This window comes from Heliangelus exortis, chromosome 1 (genome assembly GCF_036169615.1).
Source record: "Heliangelus exortis chromosome 1, bHelExo1.hap1, whole genome shotgun sequence".
Classification (NCBI taxonomy): domain Eukaryota; kingdom Metazoa; phylum Chordata; class Aves; order Apodiformes; family Trochilidae; genus Heliangelus; species Heliangelus exortis.
This window is the reverse complement of record NC_092422.1, coordinates 169,155,624-169,175,913: the sequence shown is the minus strand read 5'-3', so window position 1 is coordinate 169,175,913 and position 20,290 is coordinate 169,155,624. Positions and strand designations below refer to the sequence as shown.

The 20,290-nt window shown below is 36.7% G+C and overlaps 1 protein-coding gene across 3 annotated transcripts in view; it reads left to right on the top strand.

Annotated features, from left to right (window-relative positions):
• Positions 1–20,290, top strand: part of CNTN1 (contactin 1) — a 244,928-nt gene that overhangs the window by 205,221 nt on the left and 19,417 nt on the right. For all 3 annotated transcript variants that reach the window (XM_071733630.1, XM_071733631.1, XM_071733632.1), the window contains 5 exons: positions 1,464–1,613; positions 5,154–5,224; positions 9,862–10,096; positions 13,936–14,039; positions 19,846–20,032. In XM_071733630.1, the coding sequence (XP_071589731.1) occupies positions 1,464–1,613; positions 5,154–5,224; positions 9,862–10,096; positions 13,936–14,039; positions 19,846–20,032 (747 nt within the window). The remainder of the gene's footprint in view (positions 1–1,463; positions 1,614–5,153; positions 5,225–9,861; positions 10,097–13,935; positions 14,040–19,845; positions 20,033–20,290) is intronic.

Here is a 20,290-nt window from a genome sequence, read left to right as displayed (position 1 = left end):
AAAATCACCACAGTAACCATCACTGTCACCACTGCAAGCTTTTACTGAATTTCTAGACTCCTCCCAGTTTGGCTCAATGTTCACTTTCATATGAAAGAAGCATGAGGAACAGTCCAAATTGATCTCTCATCAGTGTTTAGGCTATCATTTAATCCTGTTGCTTTTCAATGTGTGGAACAAAAAATATATACTTTGGCATTGCACTTTGTAAATATTATTATTATTGCTATTATCAATATTCCCAAATCATTCATCTCAAGTTGCATAATATCAATTGTGTTTTATGAAAGAAGCATGTTCTACTTCACAGTATGAAAGATGTATGAATGGGTTATGTAAGAAGTTGTTTACCTTTATGTTGATCTTTCCAGTTACAGGGATAAGACTCTCATTGTGTTGAGTATTCATAATTATTCTGAGAATTTGTGGCACAGGAAGGTTGAACGAAGAGCTTGAAAGTAGCACAGGAAAAAGAATGTCAAATTTGTATCATGGCTTGGATGCCATAGGAGGTTTGCAATGGCTCTAGAGAAGTAATTTGAGTAAGGATGAGAGAATGTGGTGGGCAGGAGGAAAGAAAATGGAAAGTGTTCTTCTTTCTCCTTCAGGACCTCATTTTGTAATGAAGAAATTAATGAACATTACGTAGAAAAAAATGATGTCACCATCTAGTACTTAAGCTGGTGTGCCTGTTTGGTTTTTTCAGCCATTGCATTCATATTTCAATTCTAAATCAGCTATTTTCCCAGTGCAGAATATTCCATTTATCATCTCCCTCTGAACCAAAGACTCTAAATTTGAAAAAAACCTCTTAACCCCTGCAAGAAATACAGTTTCTCTGTCTTTCTATAACTTCAGACAGCTACAGAAACAAGTCCTATTCTCTGTGAGTTATGCATTTGATTTATGGCAAAGAAGCTCATCCTCATGACAGTAATAAGTCAGTAAAAAGTCAGGCATTATAAGAACACTGTTATGGGATCAGATAGCAAGTTGTAGCATGCTCACTAATGACCACGTTTTATAAACCACTCTTTATCAACTGATCAGACCCTACATTTGCACGTCTGGCTTTTGTCTATATAATGAATTTCTATTTTACTAGATTTTCATTCAGGATTTTTCAATGAATTTGTCTGCAGGTAAAACGAAATTCTACAACTACTGTATGTAATTAGCAAGGATACCTCATAAGTACACATACTTCTTTTGCTAGTTCACACCCAGTTAAAACTTACAAGTCTATAACGGTTTATGCAAGATTGTGTCATAGTTTCCAAATTTCCAGTCACTGCCATGAGTACTCCTTGTAAGATGTGGTATTCCTAACATAAAACATCAAGTTTCCTTCACTTGGCTATGTGTGGTTGCAGAATGGTGGTAGTTTTGCCAAAATAAACCATTTTTTGCTGACCTTATTGTAAAAATGCTGTTTTCTAAAGCTATTTCTTATCTTTTGTTAGAACCATCGGATATTGAAGGAAATATGGAATCTGCTACTGTGATTGATTTAATCCCATGGATGGAATATGAGTTCCGGATAATAGCAACAAACACTCTGGGGACAGGAGAACCTAGCATGCCATCACAGAGAATCAGAACTGAAGGAGCTCGTATGTAAACAACAAATGGCTAATTTTTTTAATGTGCTTCAAATTTTCACATTTTTAATAATCAATTTTGTGATTTTGTTTTTTAAATGAAAAAAAAAAAAAACAAAAACCAACAAAAAAGCACTTTATAAAGTGCAAGTCTAGAGAATACGCTTCCAGACACACAACACAGTATATTTTAGTAAGCAAATACCAGGCTGTCCAGATGTGATAGCATCCAAGCAGAGAAGAAAAAAACCTAATGATATAAACAACAAATTTGCTTTCTTTGCTGAAACAGAATCATCCTGTATGTCTCAGGGATTGCCCACTACATCTGTCAGTGAGTTCCTGTGTTCACATACATGCTTGGGACCACAGTACAGGACTTAGGGAAAAACATTCATGTGTTTAACAAGGAAAATGTTCGTTTGGTCTTTGGTTTGTGTTCTAACTAAGGAATACATGTCAGGATATGTGTTACACTGGATAATGCCATTTTCTGTGATTGAAGGTTTGGTCTTTTGTCTCCTTATTTCATGTCCAAGATGTGACATTATCTGACACAACATACACCCTTATCAGGCTGATTGCTCAGTGTTCAAATTTCAGAGCATACTTAAGGGTATCCTTTAGGCTCAGGCGAATCCTTTTAAAATTAATTCTCTAAAATGAAGTCTCCAATATAAGGAATTAGATGTTATTATTCAAGATAATACACTCTGCTTTGACTGGACAAAGGAGATAACAGCAATGCTCTAGGAAGTAATGTGTCACTGCAGAAAGACTGTATCCAACAAAGCCTCAGTACTGTCCTCCTTACACACATATTAGCACCCATGTGCAGCCTAGATACATTTACAGTTGTTGTCCCATAGCTTGAGATTTGAAAGTAAACGTGCAAAACCAAAGTGTAAAAATTGATTTTTGCAATTACACCTTCTAGGTCACTGCTTGATTGGATAGTATTTTCAAAATAAAGTGGATTTGCATTGCAAATTTCAAAACATTTATTACAAAAGACCCATGTTTTGGCCATTTAAAAAATTGCCACTTAGGGAGAAAGGATATACAGATTGGATAAATTAATGTGGACAGGGAAGAAAAAGTCACAGAACTTTATTAGCAAAGTGAAAGGAAATTACTGCCTACAAAATTGACTATTTGCATCATTTGTTTTGACTCGACATCTGTATTTGAAGGCCCTGGAATTCAAATGAGAAATCTACCCATGCTTCTTGGAGTGCCTGGTACACAGCAAATGTTTTTGAAATGTCATAAAAGAGACAGAAATAATTCTCATGGGTGGAATAGTGGTAGCATCCTGTAGTTTGCAGTGTGCTGTGTTCATTGTATGTGTTGTAGCCTCCCCCCAAAAGTGGTACATCCATAATCCTCCAGATTTGTAGCAGGATGCAATGCTTTTGCAAGAGGTAGTCAGTTCAGTTTGTTGTCTGATTCCCCACTCACTGTTGTTGTCTCTGGCAGCCTGTGAGACATTTTTAGTGAAACAAAGCAAAATGTTAATGTAGTCTTCCTAGGCATCAGTCAGCACTTCTTCCCGTGCCAAAATAGGGTACAAATCAGTAACAGTTTGCAGATGAAATTCTGTGCCCAAGTGAATTTTCTGCCAGAAGCTGGAATCTGTTATGAGCAGCAGCAGCAGCAGGAATTGGGCTGTTCTGCCAGCTTCCAAAGGTACTGCAGAGCCAGACCTGTGTGTACATTTTCATGTAAATCTGAAAAAGGTAAATATTTTATTGTCCAAACAACAACCCATTCTCACACATTGTCCCTATTTCTAACATTTTGCTGTGTTAAACAGCAGCAAACACTGCTGCATCTGTGTCATTCTGTGTGAGGGGGAAGCAATGTTACTGGTATCTTTTTTAGTTCTGAAGTTTCTCTTCCAGATAACTGCAATATCAGTAACATTTTTATTAGCCTACTAAGAATGTGTGCTGTGATTTTTCTTTTTAATGAAGTCTTGCTTCATCAATAACACATTCCCCAATGATTTCTTGAAATTCCATGGCTCAAAGGCTGCATTTATGTATTTTAGCTCTGGATGCATTAGGGTAATTGTCTAAGTATAGCTGTCTGAATTAGTAATCTGGGTTTAATGGATAGAGAAACCAGGGTTTAATGGTTGAGAGAGTGATGGAGATTATCTTGAAAAGGGTGATTTGTAAGACATTAAGCACTCTTTTCTCTGGCAGTCTGCATATCTTTGTTGATTACTTCAGAATTCTAGCAAACTTCTGCTTCTAACTTATCACTAAATTTATACTCTCATAATAAATAGTGTGACTGCAGTGTATTTCAGTAATAAGGAGGTTGAGTAAAAATTTCAAGTTTACTCTTGGATCATTATGGTATGTATGTTTAGACTTGGTCTCCACTAATTTGCTTTCTGGAAGGCCAGAAATAAATAACACAAACCATTCACTAAATCTTGATTTCAAATTTATTTTTATATATTTTTTATTTTTTCTGAAAACATTAATTCTTCTCAGCTTTGTGTTTCTTCTCAGCTGTCCCTCAGAGAAGACCTCAGCAAACATCTCACATAAATAGTGGGAGAACACTAAGGAACTATCCCCTATTTTATGACATTCACTGATTAGTGGAGAAAAGTCCTGATCACATAAGAATTTTTAAGACAAAGAACATATTTATGTAGCTAGAGCACATACCTAATGCATGATCACCTGGGCCATAGTCAATATACTGTAGGTAAGCCATCATTTCCTAAGTTTTCAGTGGTACTTTGTGTGTCCTCAGTATTGAGTGACAGCAAATAAATACACAAACACCACAGAGGATAGCAATAGAATAACACAGTGCAAAGTCTTACAGAAATGAGAATGCAGGAATGATTTGTAATGGAGTCCTTGAGCATATCCTGCTTTACCAGTCAGCTGTGCACTAATGACAGATTGACAGATCTTATCTCATTACACAGAATATCAGTGTAAAATGCAATTAGTAAATTACTAAGTGCTATGCCAGCTTTGCTTCTGAACATCTGTCCATTGTGAACATGCCTATCAGGAAGTATGCCACTTATCTAGAGCAGGATTAGAATGCCAGTGCTTCAAAAATATATCCATGGATTTAACTTTGTACATTGTGAGTGAATCCATTGAAGTCAATGGAACAAATCACAGTCTGTAAAGGTAAATAGATGTTCAAGTCCTGGGTGCTTGAGCCCTTGGCATGCTAATGTCTGGGGAAGCACCAGGACAATAATTCACAATGCTTCTCTCTGAGTGTTCTGTTTCTGAATATTCAATTAAATAATATTTGTTGAGAATATGGTTAAAAAGAAGAATGACTGCTTGCTAGCTGTGGTTAGAGCTGGCATGGTTCCTGCAGCAGTAGCTATACATTAGTCTTGGCAAGACCACAGTCTCTCACAGCTATTACAAGCTATCATTATTTTCATTGTGTGTACCATGTGGGCTCATTGGCCCTGCTGGTAGAAAGAAAAGTAAATAGTGATATTTTTACTGACTGCATATTTTGTAGTAATTTTTCTCATCTCTTCTGTTTTTCTAGCTCCTAATGTGGCTCCTTCTGATGTTGGAGGAGGGGGTGGAAGCAATAGAGAGCTGACAATAACATGGATGGTAGGTCTTGCACTGAGATGGCACAAAGCCAACACTTTCTTGTTTCTGATCTTGTTCCTCCTGAAATTCATGAATGATTTGTCACTGGCTCCTGTGAGAGTAGGATTTTTACACAGTATATAGGTTTTCAGGCTTTTCTCACAAAAATACCTTAAAAGGAATAGGGATGATGATGTTTTAGATGCTTATGTATTGGACATTTCTAAAATGTGATCTAAACCACTCTGATAATGTTTGGAAGAGACACATACTATGAGAATGCATTGACATAACTGCAAACTGCATTTGAAGATTCTGCATACTGTGTCTTCCTTTGAAGCCTTTTCTTAAAGTTAGAATCTGAATAACATACAGATTTGCTTGCTACAAATAAAGGTATAACATCTTAAATATGACTTTAATGTGCTATGCACAGATTTACAGGGTTTATTAAAAAACAAACAAAAAAAAGAAAGAAAAAACATTTCCATTTTATAAAGTAGTCTCTCATTAACTGGGGTTTTAAAGAAATTCTTGTATACTGAACCTTTATGAGTTTTATTTTATTCTAATATGATTGGTAGCACAGCCTGTCTGATTCAAATCAGAACCTTTCACTGTCCAACCAAAAACAGGGTTACAGAAACATTACTTATGGCAAAAGAAATTATTATATGCTATGCTTGGAAAAAAAAAAAAAACAAGTTTATCTTGCTACTGACCTCTCTGTTTGTCTTGTCAAGGCTATGAGGCATATGAAGCACCTTATGCCATTTGTGTCTTTTGGGGAATGGTTTATTTCAGTGTAGCAGCTTTATCACTGTGAAGAGTGTTTTTTCTTGTGGGAAGAAATACAAGGATTACATCATTCCATCAGCAACTTTGTCATTGCTGCACAGGGATCCTCCCTATGAATGTACAAACTTTAATCCATATGCTGATTTCCTTCTTTTTATACTTAAGGTTGATCATACCTCTTTGGAAAAGTTCTCAAGTGTGATACAAAGATAGCTAGCCATATGTTTAGGCTAAAAAATCTGGGTTTTCCTGTTTTGTTTTGATTTGGTTTTGATTTGGTTTTAAATTCTGTTCAAAATCCTTATTCAGTGTTCCTAAGTACTTTACCAATTAATTTACCTAAAAAAAAAAAAAATTCTAAGTTTCTGAAAAAAGAACCACCTACACATCTGTTAAAATATATTGAGACAATTATTTCTTAGTTCCACTAGTGCTAGGTTAAGGAGTAGATGAGTCCTTTTTTTTATTTTATAGAATCATAGAATATGCTAAATTTAAAAAAAGATAATTTTAACCAGGAGAGTAGTGACTATTGCAAGATCTGATATACAGGATCATTTCAATTTTTCCTATACACTCTAATAGATTTATATTTCAATTATTTCTCTTACCTAATGTCATGCTTTTTACTTCTGTTCTGTAATGAGTATCTCATTTAGTCAGACAAACTAAGCTTCAAATATTTACTTCCCAAGAATCTTCTACTACTAAGTCTAACAAGTGGGTTTGAATCAAGGCATTAGATTTACAGAGCCTGTCTGACAGACACCAATATATCTATCTGTAAGGCTAAGATAAAGGTGTATATTGATTCCCTCAAATGTGCTGACATTTGCATATGCTACTCAAAATAGTCCTTAATTAAGAAGAGAAGAACAATATGTATGGCAGGTTCCCATGTTGCTGCCAACCCCCTTTCAGCTTTTGCTGTGATTCATAAGTCCAGGTTGAATCAGACAGCCAGAGATGCAATCAAAGCTCTTACAAGTCTTGTTTTGAAAGAACTTGGAAAGAGAGGTAGGAGCAACAAGCCCATTCTTCCTAATTTTCCCTATTTGTCTTTCCCTCTTCAGTTTCATTTTTCAAAATTTTTAGTGGATACCGAAAACTATTCAGCTAGTTATACCTACTTGTTATGTGCAGCTGTTGGAGGCCAGGGACTTCCAGCATTATATTTAAAACCCTCCAGAATATAGTTTTTAAGTTTCAGTTCTGGCTTGCTAAAATTTTCTCTGGCTGAAAACCATTCTGAGGCTAGGGCTGCATCCAGGCTGCTTACTTTGGCATATGAAATAGGATTCTGGTTTACTGTAAGCAGCTACATACAGAGATGGATTCAGAGGATGAGCTATCAAAGGTGACACAGTCTTAAATCTAAGTTTTGAATTGCAAGGTTGCCTCTGAATCTAAACTTAGGTACATGAATATATATTTTCTGGAAATCCAGGTATCCAGTTTTCATCTGAACTCCAGTCAGACTTGAGGTAGAAAAAAAGCTAAGACAGGAGTTCTACCTGATCCAGGAGTACTTAGAATATGCCTGATGCACAAAAAATAAAGCACATAAAATAGATTATCTAGAGTTTGATTTTTTTCATAGTCTATTTGTAGTTAAAATCTTCACCTGGTGGCTTGTGGTTAGCATCACAGCTAGAGATGAAATAACCCTCTCCTTTTTGGCATGAGGGATTTCTTTAATTTTACCTGTTGGCAGTCATCTTAATTGCCAATTATACTTGTCAGTCATGTGTTCTCAGAAGTCATGTTGTAGGTAGATGGGATCTTTCCACTATCTAAAGCTCCATTATAATTCAGCGTTGACATATATCAGTATTTCACTTGTGTTCCCCAGAGAAGCAGAAGTTATGTTATGACCTACAGTCAGCTGTATCAGGCTGTTCTCTTCCAAAACATGATTCATGGTTAGAGTACCCACCCAGGAAGCCAGAAGCACTCATTTTACAAGACTATCAATACATATCCCACGTTCTAGAAGGGTCCCTTTGCTCCCGTCATCGTGTACTGAGGAGACTTCCCAGTTTTTGATTGAACAGAGCCACTGTTCTGCTAGAGATGCAGTTAAGTTTGGGGGAAAAAGAACAGCAAGCAAGAGGAAACCTACTGGTTACTGAGCTGTGCAGATGGGAAGTGCTGTTGGATTCTGGGCCTTATTCTGGCACCTTGTTTTTTCTTGCATCCGGTCATGACCCCATACTGATGTCTAGGAAGCTTCATCTAGAACCAGCTGTCAAAAACCAGTCAAAGGCTGCCTGCTGTTGCTGTGCTGTTATTCTTGTGACTTTAGCACTGATGTTCCAGAGTGGGGAAAAATTTACAGCAGCAGCATAGAAAATGGGACACAATGGGATCTGATAGCTGGCACACCCAGGACAGGGGTCAATTAACCTTAAGCTGAATAAAGTCAGAAGTCTCAGCCTTTGGTCTGATTCTGTACATTTCTCTTGGAAGCTTTGTCATGAAGAAAAGAATTTCCATTATTGTTCAAATGTTCTTATCAGACATTGAAATTTTGAGTTCCAACATCTGTGTTTGCATTATTTATTTTTTTATTATGGTATTATCTATTCTAGTGTTTTAATTCATGTGTTATGTTTCTGAAGTCAAAACTTAAATGTTTCTTCTGCTCCAAGAATTCTGTGAGTTTTCATCAGAATTTTCCTTCTCTGAGAATCTGAGTTTCATTGTAGCTTCAAACAAATATAAACATCAAATTCTGTGAGTTAGGGGCTTTTTCTTTTTTTCTTATTCTACTATTAACATCTCAGATTCATAAATCCTTGCTCAGAATATCTCTACACATGTTAGTTGAAGCATTGTAACAGTGGATAAATACCTAAGGAGAATAATGACTCTGTTTTACTGCTCCAGGACCTTTGCCTCAAGATAAGCTATTTCATCTCTTTGAGTTTACAATATCAAAAAAAGGTGGTGCAGGAAGTTTATTTTCAAAGAATGCTTCTGGTCAGCCCTTCAGTTACACTGATGAATTTCATGATTCTGACTCATTTGGCTGTCTAATAGTTGTGGTAAAGGCTCTGTGGATTGAGGAGGGATCACGGAATGCAGAATTTTGGTAAATGAAGCAAAATTCATTATAATAGCTGTTTTTTGTAATGTTACATTTTCCTAGGTATAGAAGATCAGCTATAGTTGTAAGAAATATTCTGGATTGGTACCCTGAATGCTTCTACTCAAAATGGGGGTCGTTTAACTTAAAACTTTCATGAGTTAGAAGCTAGGTAGCTAGCTTAAAACAGCAGCTGGACCCTGTCCATCATCTGTGAAAAGTAGTAGGATGAATCATTGTTTGAATATGTCCATCTCCTCACCAGCTGTGCGAGTGGCTTAGGAGACCAGCTCTAGGTAAATGAATACAATTTAGCCAGCCATATAAATTTTCTCTTCTGTCTCTCTCTCTTGCAAGAATATTTATCTCCACACATGCACATGGACTTATACACAACCCATTGTGTGTCTGTGGATCACTTGCTCCTTGAGAAAGCCCTTTTTGGTAGCTACAGCTGAGAGCAGTTTTAGCACACAATCATTCATTGTTTCTCTCTGTAGGAGGTAACATGGTGTGTTTTGCACTGAGTTTGGATGAGAAATAAGATCTTAAAATATTTTGGTAACAGATACTACTGCAGCTCTGCATATTAGAAGTGGTGTGTTTTTAAAGGAGATGGGAGCAAACTGTAGAAGCAAACCACAAGAAAATGGAACTTCAGTTCATTGTATTTACAGTGCACACATCAATGCTTTCTGTATTTTATGTATTATATATTTCATTAGAGATCCATTTGGCTACAAAAAGTATGTTTTATCTTTTACCTCCTTAGCCTTTGTCAAGAGAATACCACTATGGCAATAACTTTGGTTATATAGTGGCTTTCAAGCCATTTGGTGAGAAAGAATGGAGAAGAGTTACAGTTACTAATCCTGAAATTGGCCGCTATGTCCACAAGGATGAATCGATGCCACCTTCAACCCAGTACCAAGTAAAAGTGAAAGCTTTTAACAACAAAGGGGATGGACCATTCAGTCTCACTGCTGTCATTTATTCAGCACAAGATGGTGAGTAAAGGTTCCAGATAAGTTTCACACTGAATCATAGCATCATAGAACCATTTGGGTTGGAAAAGAGCTTTAAGATCATGGAGTTCAACCATTAACCTAACTCTACTGAGTCCGGGGCTAAACCACATGTCTAACAACCACATCTACACATCTTTTAAATACCTTTGGAGATGGTGATTGAACCACTTCTCTGGGCAGCCTACTCCAGTGTTTGATAACCCTTTCAGAGAAGAATTTGCTTGTGCAACTTGTGGCCAGTTCCTCTTGTTCTATCACTTTTTAGTAGGGACTAGAGACTGAAGCCCACCTCACTACAACCTCATTTCAGGTAGCGTTGAGGCACCAGGTCAGCACTGCCAATATCAGTAGAGAGAACCAGGTCCTTGAGCCAGGTCCCTTCAGCAGGGAGAGGGTGTTTTGCTCTCACATAACACTTGCAGTTGTTCTGAATAAACAGCTCCAGAATCTGCATCCTGTGTGATGCACATCACTTAACTTGTGCTTGCTGTCAGTAAGCAATACACAGAAGCATTCAAGATTCTTCACACAGATTTTAAAGATTTAATTATTTTTTAAAAAACAAATTCTGATCTTCATATTGGTTATGTAAATATTGGACACCACATTTAAATAATAATTATCCAGCAATGTCTCTGTGGTCTTAATACATCTATTCAACATTTGTGCAATCTTTTTTCTTCTTAACAGACCACACTAAAGCCTGTTATTCTAGTAGATAAGTATCAGAATTAAGCCCAAAATCATGAAGGAATAATAGTTCAGTTGTACCTAGTCATATTTCCAGCATGTTTACAGTCTAAAATAAATTATCCCTGCCACATTCTTGGTTCTGGTTTGGATGTTAGAGCTGCAGAGTGAATAATTAGTGAAAATTTCTTTGACATGTAAAATCCTTTTCTTAATTCTTACTAGAATAATTTCACATGCTGTGATCTCTAGGACTGAAGTTTAAATGACATTTCCAAACTCAGTGAAAGAAAGTACTTGAAGAATGTTTACCTTAAATAGGGAGAAATATATACAACATTCTAATTGCAATATAATCACTCAAGCCTGTTTTTAAAAAAATTGGTTTATTAGTTTCTGCCAGAAGCCTGAAGAATTGCTCATATTTTTCTTTCCATAGAGCAGAATATCCTTCACAAAGTCAACAGATCCAGACCAAAGAGCCAAGAGAAGGGATATGATAACAAGGCCACATTCACTCACTTCCAACTCTGTTCTTCACTCTGTGTACTTTATGGGAGATTTATGTTCATGATTCCCATCAGCACAAATGGGAACTCTGCACACAAATTGCCCCCACACAGAGAAAAGATAAAATAGTCCTTTTGTTTTTTACAGTAATTCAGGATTCAAGCAAGCAACACTTATCTGTTCCAAGAGATTAATAATCCTTTTTCTCATAAAACTGGATCTTAGGATATCCTCTTTGACAGATGCTGCAGCAACAGAAGGGTTGGTTTTGCAATTGTATAAAAGCATTAGTAAATAGCTATGGTGTAATAAAAGCCATATCTGCCAAATAACATTTCAGTATCCATCCTTTCTCAAAGACATTATCAACAGCTGACTGATAAGCTTCCCTGTGTTTATATTAGGATTACAATAACTGTGTCAGGGGTGGCAGTGTGTTTGTGTAGCTCTTCAGTTCAGATATGCAGCAGAAAAGCAAATGTGCAGTAGTGCTGCCTCCCAGATAAAGTCACTTCAGTGGCTTCAGAGTCCTGACACTTGATGGAAACACTTGTGGTTAAATTATACCAGATCCAGGCAGCAAAAGGAAGCTTTTCTTCAATTTCAAACACAGGAAACACAAAAACAGTCAGATTCACAGTGCTCCAAACCTTAACAGTAGTGATCACAGCTCCTGTGCAGAGCTGTTGTCTTGACTACTGACAGTATCAAATCCAGGACCTGTAGGGTGCATTAGAAGGAAGATGTAATGGAAGTTACTCCAAGGAGCATTCTGCAGAATTTTCTGCTGCCATCAGGGCTTGTACAGTCACCTCAGTACCTTGCAATGATTTTACCTGCTCCCATCCTTAGCCTTGTGTAGTTAGGCTTAGAAGGTAAGGGTGCAATGGTCACTATGTTTTCAGTGAAGAGAACATGTTGTGAAGCCCATGTGATTGCTTCTTTTATTTGTACAATTACTGAATTAGAAGGCTAGAGAAAAGCAGCTGATGTCATCTTTCTGGCTCAGGAGAGACTGCAAAGTATTTATGGAACATAAATGCCAAATAGGGCTATCAATTATTTGGAGCTCATAAACAAGCATAAGCAAATGAAATATTGTTTAGAGCATTGTATCAGCAGAATCCCTTGCAGCTGGAACTTTTCAATATGAAACATTTTGGCAAATTCTTCAATTGATACGCTGGAGAAGATTCTGACAATGATTTGGGAATAGCTTAGATGATACATATATTCCACTTGTACTGCTGTACTTCTGAATCAGTGATATTCCTACTTTCAGGCAACACAGCTTCTCAAAGGTATTAATTTTAAAACAATGTGGTCGTCTAATATTCCACATGAACATCTATAAATATATATACATACATGCATGTATGTTCCAATAAGTTGAGTATTTTGTAATATGTGTGTCTAGTTAAAACTGTGAGCTTCTTTATTCACTTTAGTCACCAGGATATTTCTATGTTCCCACATGTTTTAAGCCAAGTTCCATATCTGACAACTACCAGTCATACCTGCCATTGCTAGTAGGGAGTAATGATTGCTAGTAATGAGTACATAGGCCTCTTGCCTATCTAAGTGCCTGTCATTGTGAAAACACTTTTGCAACAATGTATAATTTTTTAATTATACATTTGCATTATTAACAGTCACTGAAAGACAATTACAAAAGGTAACTTTGCATATAAGATTATTTTGTTACCTGGGATACTTTTCATGAGAGATGTAACTGATTTTTTTTCATAACAGTGGCTGTTTTGATGCATAGTTGACTGGATGCCCAGTTGGAAGATTAAGTATATGAAAGCTTTCCTCAACCCAGGCTGCCATGCCTGTCTGTTGCAACTTGTTTCAAAATAATCACAGAGAACTGTTTTTACTTGGAAAACTCTATCTTTTGTAGACATTGCTAAATTTAAGCCTTTTTAGATTCCTTACCTCATTTAAATGCAGCCAGCAGGGGAATTAACAGCTTCTTCCAATGAAACTAAAACTTAATGTTGGAAATCCTGAATAAATGTGAATGCATTATAAAGGTCTGTATTCTGTGTTGGTGGCTTTCCAGGACTGAGAACACAAAAAAAACCAAATATATGTTGGACCCCTGATAAAGGAGTGCTCTTTTCACACCCCTCTTTTTGTAGATTATTTCACACTTATGTTCAAGTTTTTATGTGCCAGGTCTAAATCTAATATCTGATCTCATAAAAAAAAGTTTATCATCATGACTTAGTGACATACACATGAATATTCGTGTCTAACCAGCTTAAAAAATGTGATGTATATAATCTGTGAGCTGATGTGCAATTTATTTAAAGACCACTGGATGCTTCATTCTGTTTCTCAAAATCTGGGTTTAATTCACACAAATTTCAGCATGAAAACTGTTGAAACACAAAAATATTCAGTCTGAGCCAAGTAATAGGATCATTGCTTTGTTTTTATAGTCATTTCCCTTCCATATCATCCATGACTGAACTGAAAGTTCACTCAAATAAAACCTGATTAAAGACTGACACACTTGGCTCCCTGATAGCAAGGAAATATTACAAAATGTTGAAATGAGAAGACCCCCTGTATGATATTGGATGTTTAACCTGTGTTTCATCTTCCAGCTCCAACTGAAATCCCTACAGATGTGAGTGTAAAAGTTTTGTCATCTTCTGAAATGTCTGTTTCTTGGCACCATGTTACTGATAAATCTGTGGAAGGATATCAGGTGAGTTTAGAGGTAACACTGTAGATCTTCTCATTCATTTAATTTCAGTAGTTGGATGCAAGAATAATTCCTACTGTAGCATTCTGTCTTAAGGTTCACTTTGCTCTACGTGTTGTTTGCTGTACAGATTTCTCATCCTGAGAAACAGATTATTTTTGGTGCTGTGTACTTCACTGCTAAAACATTAACAAATGTATGTGCTCACTATCTGATTGAAAAAAGGCATCATTATTTCATACAAGAATCTGTACTTCAATTCCTATATCTACCTTCTCAAAACATATTGAAATTGAGTTTTGTGTGTAATTGTCAACACAGGCATGAAATTGTAACTAGTTCCTGGCCCATTTAAATTACCACCAGTTATTAATATAATTCATCCACAGAGGCTGTAGCAAGTGGGACTCTGTGACATCTGGACAGAATCCAGTATAACAGAGAGAGTGCTATTGTGTAAGACAATAATGTTTTATACAAGGTTTCTATTCTCCACAAGAAAAAGAGCTTCAAGGTGTGTTCATCTGGTCCAAGACTAAGTGGTACTAATAGTAAAAATTGTTCTTGTCCTTGAACAAAGATGGCAGCTGCCCCAGCGTGTGTGCACCCAGAAATGGTCACATAGTAATCCAGCAAGGAAGTCTTAACATCATCCACATCAGTGGATGCTGATGAACTCCACAGCATACAGATGGTTTACCTTGGCTCTGCTCCAAAATAGGGATTTGGAGCCTTAGTTTGTCAGTGACTTTGTGATTTAAGGTACCAGCTGCTTGATGGTTTTCTTTATGTTCCAAAATGAGTTCATCCAAATGTGGAGTAGCTTCATAAAATGTACTTGTATGACTGAAATGTGTGAATAAATGAGTAATTAGCAGTACTTGCTTTTATATTTCCTGATCTCTGCTTCTGCCTCCATGAGAATTATGTAATTTTAGGGGGAGTAATATAATAAGATCATAGCAAAGATCTCAACAAGGACTAACATTATGTTCCATATAAAGCTTGATCTTACTCAGTACACACAAAGTTTTAAAACTACAAGCAGAGGACACTGGGGCTTGAATTAAAGACACTGACACCAATGGTAACTCCTAATTTACTAAAGCAGCCCCTGGTTTGGTCTTTCATAGAGGTTGTGCATTAGGAGCTACGAATTCATGGTTTTAACTCAGACCTGTGTGCCTGAGGCAGATGTTTAGTGGTGTTGCACTCCTGAGATGGACACTGTGCAGAAGCTGGGTATGGGGCCTGCACACCTACTTTTGGCCTTTTTTTTTACTTTATTTTATATAAAGCTTTCTGAGCTGCTGTAAGGGGACATAGGGAGCAAGACGGGAGAGGATTCAGCAGGAAAGAGCAGTCAATAGGCTATTTTTTCTATTGATGTAACAGTCAATAGAAAAAAAGGGAAAAGTTGGAAAGAAACATGGAAGATCTTTGGACTGTAAAGAGAATAGCTGCTGTTCTGAAGAGGGGTGGGATATGTTGGAAACAGGTGTAGAGGTTTGTCACACGGAGTATAGATGTGGAGGACGTGGCCTTAATTTGATAGCTGAACCATAAGTTCACCCACTCATTCCTAGAGAAGTGCTACACTTTCACATGTCCACTGTGAGCTGGGTGGCTTGAATATCTTCAAATATGTTTACTGTTCTTAAGTAATCTAGTTATCAGGACTGTGGAAAAAAGTTCCCAGCTGGCTACACTATAAACAGATAGACATGAATTACTGCCCCATGGAGCTCATTAAGAAGTTAATTCTAGGATCTTTCTCTTTAGATCATAGATCACCACCCTCATGCTAGTAGAGGAGAAAGAAAACAAAAAAAAGATCAGATCTTTCTTCCATCAGACCTGAAAGAGCCATAGGACAGAGTTCTTCTGTAGGGTCAAGACCACAGTTATCTTTTATAAAGTTACAATATAAGCTGTCAGGGAAGGAGCATTAAAACTAATTCTAATGAATACATCTGGAAGGCTCTGTCTCTATTGGCATCAAGAAATATTCCAATATTTATTTTTAATTACTGCTCAGCTGTAACAGGTTAGCAAAATCCTTCAATCACCAGAACACCTCAGTTTCATTTGGTCTTTATTATTACCTGTAAATTGCATAACTGACCTTTTAAATGCTGGAGCTTAAGAGGTGGGAGTACCCTGAGCAGAGTACCTGGAGGTATTTAACCTGTGACATAACTATTTTCACACCAGCAGGAGTCATATTTTCTTGACACTAATGCATACTGTCAGGATGACTGCCCTCACAGTGATGAGTGTGAGCTGATGCATTTTGCCATTACAGAGGAGTATCCTCAGGTCACACTTAAAGAAGAGATAAGCATGAAAACTATCTCCATCCATAGAGAGAATTTAAGATTTATGAGTTCTTACAATAGCCTGCTAAAAGCCACAGCTCTTCAGTGCATGCAATACCAAAGAGATTATGCATATATCCTAATGCTTCTATGCAATAGATATGTTTATTTTATTAAACAAATCTATCACTGCTCACCATTATTGCTCCTTGTGTACCAACATACACCATTAGTGTACTTTCTTAATATGAAGTATCTCTTTTATGCCTTGTCTCTGTGAAAGATAAATGTGAGAGCGCTTGTTTCATGACACTTAAAAAAACTGCTGATGTATTTCAGTAAATTAAAATTTGAATAGAAGAGATGCCCACAAAAGAGATTGTTTTTTCCCTAATTTTAGCACAGAGGGCTGCACTATTTCATGATGGCTAAGGTGTTCCTTCCTCCACATCACTGCTGGTTTGTCTCCTAAACCAGCTCTAGAGCAGGGGTGAAATTCCCTCTTGTGTCCCATGGGGATTACCCCAGCAAGGTAAATAAAGTGTCAGGAAGAAGCATGTTGTCCGGGTTTATTATCCAAGTTCTTCCATAAGAGGGGGCTACTCTGCAAAGTGGGGAAATGTGACTTGAAGCAATGTGGCATTTAATTTTAGAATCACTTCCACAGAGACCACTTCCAAGAGAGTGAAAGAAATTTCCAAGTTATTTCAAGAGACTTTCAAATTATTTAAATGATGAGGACAGTAAAAATAGCATAAAGAGGACAGTACTTTTTCTTTGCTCTCAAGGGAGACATCTTACAGTGATTCTTTTTTCTTTTCCAAGAGTTGTTACAAAATGTAGGTATGACTGTGTATGAAATGAAGAGATAAAGAAACATTCTGAGTGCATGACCCACAGCTCACACACTGTAGTAGTAGTTAAATCTACAACATTGAAGCCAAGAACAATATTATTTGGAGTTCACATTTAATTTACTTTTGAAATTATATTACTTCTGCCTGAAATGCAATATGCTCTCAGTGAAGTCATTTACCTTTTCATTCATTGTTCTCACTTGTCTTGTTTGATGTTGTATATTACTTGTTATATTACACCCTAAGCCTCACTGTAGTGCAAATGAACAGTAGGATTGTAGAAAGTTTTGCAAGTCAGAGGTATTCAAAGGCTTCTACCATATGCCCTATGATTAACAAAATCTTCACATAAAGTGTATATGCCATCTTTAGGTAAAACAGGTACTTAATTAACATCAAAGAACATATGAAACATAAATTAATTTTTCTTCAGTGGCCAGTTAATGTCATCAACAAATCTACTATTGGTCCTGTCACAGCTAGTAAAGTTTTGGTCACCTGGAACTTCATGACCTCCTACAGCTCCTGATGTACACACTCTCTCCCATTGTAGTCAACCACTTAGAGTTAACAGCTTGTGGAATACTACTGGTTGCATTCAATATTGGTTTATCTACAACAGTTTGTTAATTATAATCATATTAAATATATATATATATATATGTAAATATGGCTTGAAGACCACAATCAGACCTTCAGCTGAAATGACTGTGACTGCTAGAGATTTATGCCAGTTTGAGACCATTCATCAGGTGGAAGCAGGAGAAGCCTGTGGGATGGATGGAGTGCACATTCCTCTCTCATTCTGTGGCAAAGGCTGTTGACTCAGTAAAACAGCCACCTCAATAAGTGGGAATTTCATGAGTGCCTAAATTACAGTAATCTGACTTTTAGGATGGTAGTGGATTAAATTTCCAAAACACTGTGCAGGACATACATTTATATAACTAAGAATTAACTGTTTTTAGCTTCTGAGAGATAGGAAGGCGTGTTGTATGTAAAAATCAGAGCCATTTTGTTCTACAGATACAATGTGGTCATTTCTATATCAGGAAAGAGTGAGAAAAGCCATTGAGCTATTGTCATATAATAATAATCAGAGTATGAGTAACCTGTAACACTGGTGGGCAAGACTGATGTGTTGAGCATTGACAAAAGACTTCAGTATTTAAATGAGTGTAAGCTCTGTGTAGTGATTTTGGCTGTTAGCCAAAATCCAATACCTATGTTCACAGACATTTGAAGTAGATGAAGAGAAATCCTGCACTGCCCCTCTCCTCATTCAGCCACAGTATGTGCTCTGAGGTAAAAGAAAGAAATGTTTGAAAAACAGCATTTCAATTTAAACCTGAATGAGAGAGTAAAGCATTGCCAAACGTGGGTTGCACCCATCATTTGTTGAGAGGAGAACTGTCATGTTAACACCTTGACAAAATATCTGCTCTTCTAACCTATTCCTTAAATCAAGTTTCCAGGGAAAACTAGTGTCCACTGAGTAGAAGATTAAAGCACTTGCTATTTAAAGGATAAAATAACAGGATACCTGATATCACCAGTCAAATCTTACAAAGCAAGATTTTCCTCCAGCCTGAAGTTGCCAACAACATAACCCCCTTGCTAAAAAATTTTAAAAGGTCATCAGGTAGCATACCCAAAAATCATGATGAAGACAGGCTTCTAGAAGCCAAGCAGAAGTTCTGAGTGTATTAACATTCAAAAGAAGCAGTTAATGTGCACAGCTTTCCACTCTTATCAGTTTAGTGCAGTAATTTAGTCTTATGCAAATGATTCTAAACCAGACAAAACCCTGAGACTGACAGTGATTTACTTTCATTGTGGATGCAACAGACCCTGTAGAATGGCATCACTCTATAGAAGTTATTTTTCTTTTAAACTGGTACTTTGTAAATGTGTAAAGAATTTAAGTAGAATGGAACAATTTATTGGGAAAAAACACTCATAGAATTTCTATGCACAGTTAACGGACTGGATTTTAAGATTTTACAAGCTCATATTGATGCTTTTCCAACAGTTCAAGGATTTTCAGATTCTTCCTCATATATTTTGACAAATGTCATATTGTACTATGAAATCTGATTGAATTTAGCCAAAGAACTTTAGAAGATTATTAGGTACACATATCTAGGCCTTCAAATACAGATAACATGTCTGAAATCCTCTCATTCCCTGGATAGAAGTACCGAAGTATTACATTTGTAAGACATTCTAAACAAAATACTGTGAAAACATGAGCAGAGGGAAAACAATAATAAAGTTTAAAGCAAAATGCTCAAACAAAACAGGAAGAGGAAAACAATCTTGTCCTCTCAAGGCATTCGCCATCTCCCACACTTCTATTGACTTAGCTGAGAAAAAGTTAAACCACTGTGAGAAAAGATTTCATAATAAAACCTGAATTTATTTCTGTTTCTGTATATATATATATATATATATATACACAATTCAGTTAAAATCATAGCCTGTAGAAAGAATTCAATGCTATTGCTGTTACGATTTCTCTTAGCTTGCTTATTACCCAGAGCATGTAGTATGAGAATACCCAAAATACATCAGTTTTTGTGAACTTTAAGACTAAATACATGAAATTTAAGCCTTCAATTTTCTTGCTTGCAGATTCGTTACTGGGCTGCTCATGATAAAGAAGTAGCTGCACAGAGGGTGCAAGTGAGCAACCAAGAGTATTCAACCAAACTGGAAAACCTGAAGCCTAATACTCGTTACCATGTAGATGTTTCTGCCTTCAATAGTGCAGGCTATGGACCTCCCAGTGGGACCATTGATGTTACCACCAGGAAAGCACGTATGTAACTGGATCATTAGGTTAAGTATGATGCCATGTGCTTCATTACTGCATGTTGCAGTATATCCATCATATTTTCAAGTGTGGCTTCTCATTCATATACCAAATACTCTGCCTTTATGTTATTTGAAAATGTCTACTAAGGCTCTCTTTCCTCTCTTTTGTTGCCATGTGTACAGTGTGGATATCTTACAAAAGGTGGTAGAGAGATTAAGCATATAGGCTCATAGGAGGGTCAGCTATGAGCTCAGATCTGGC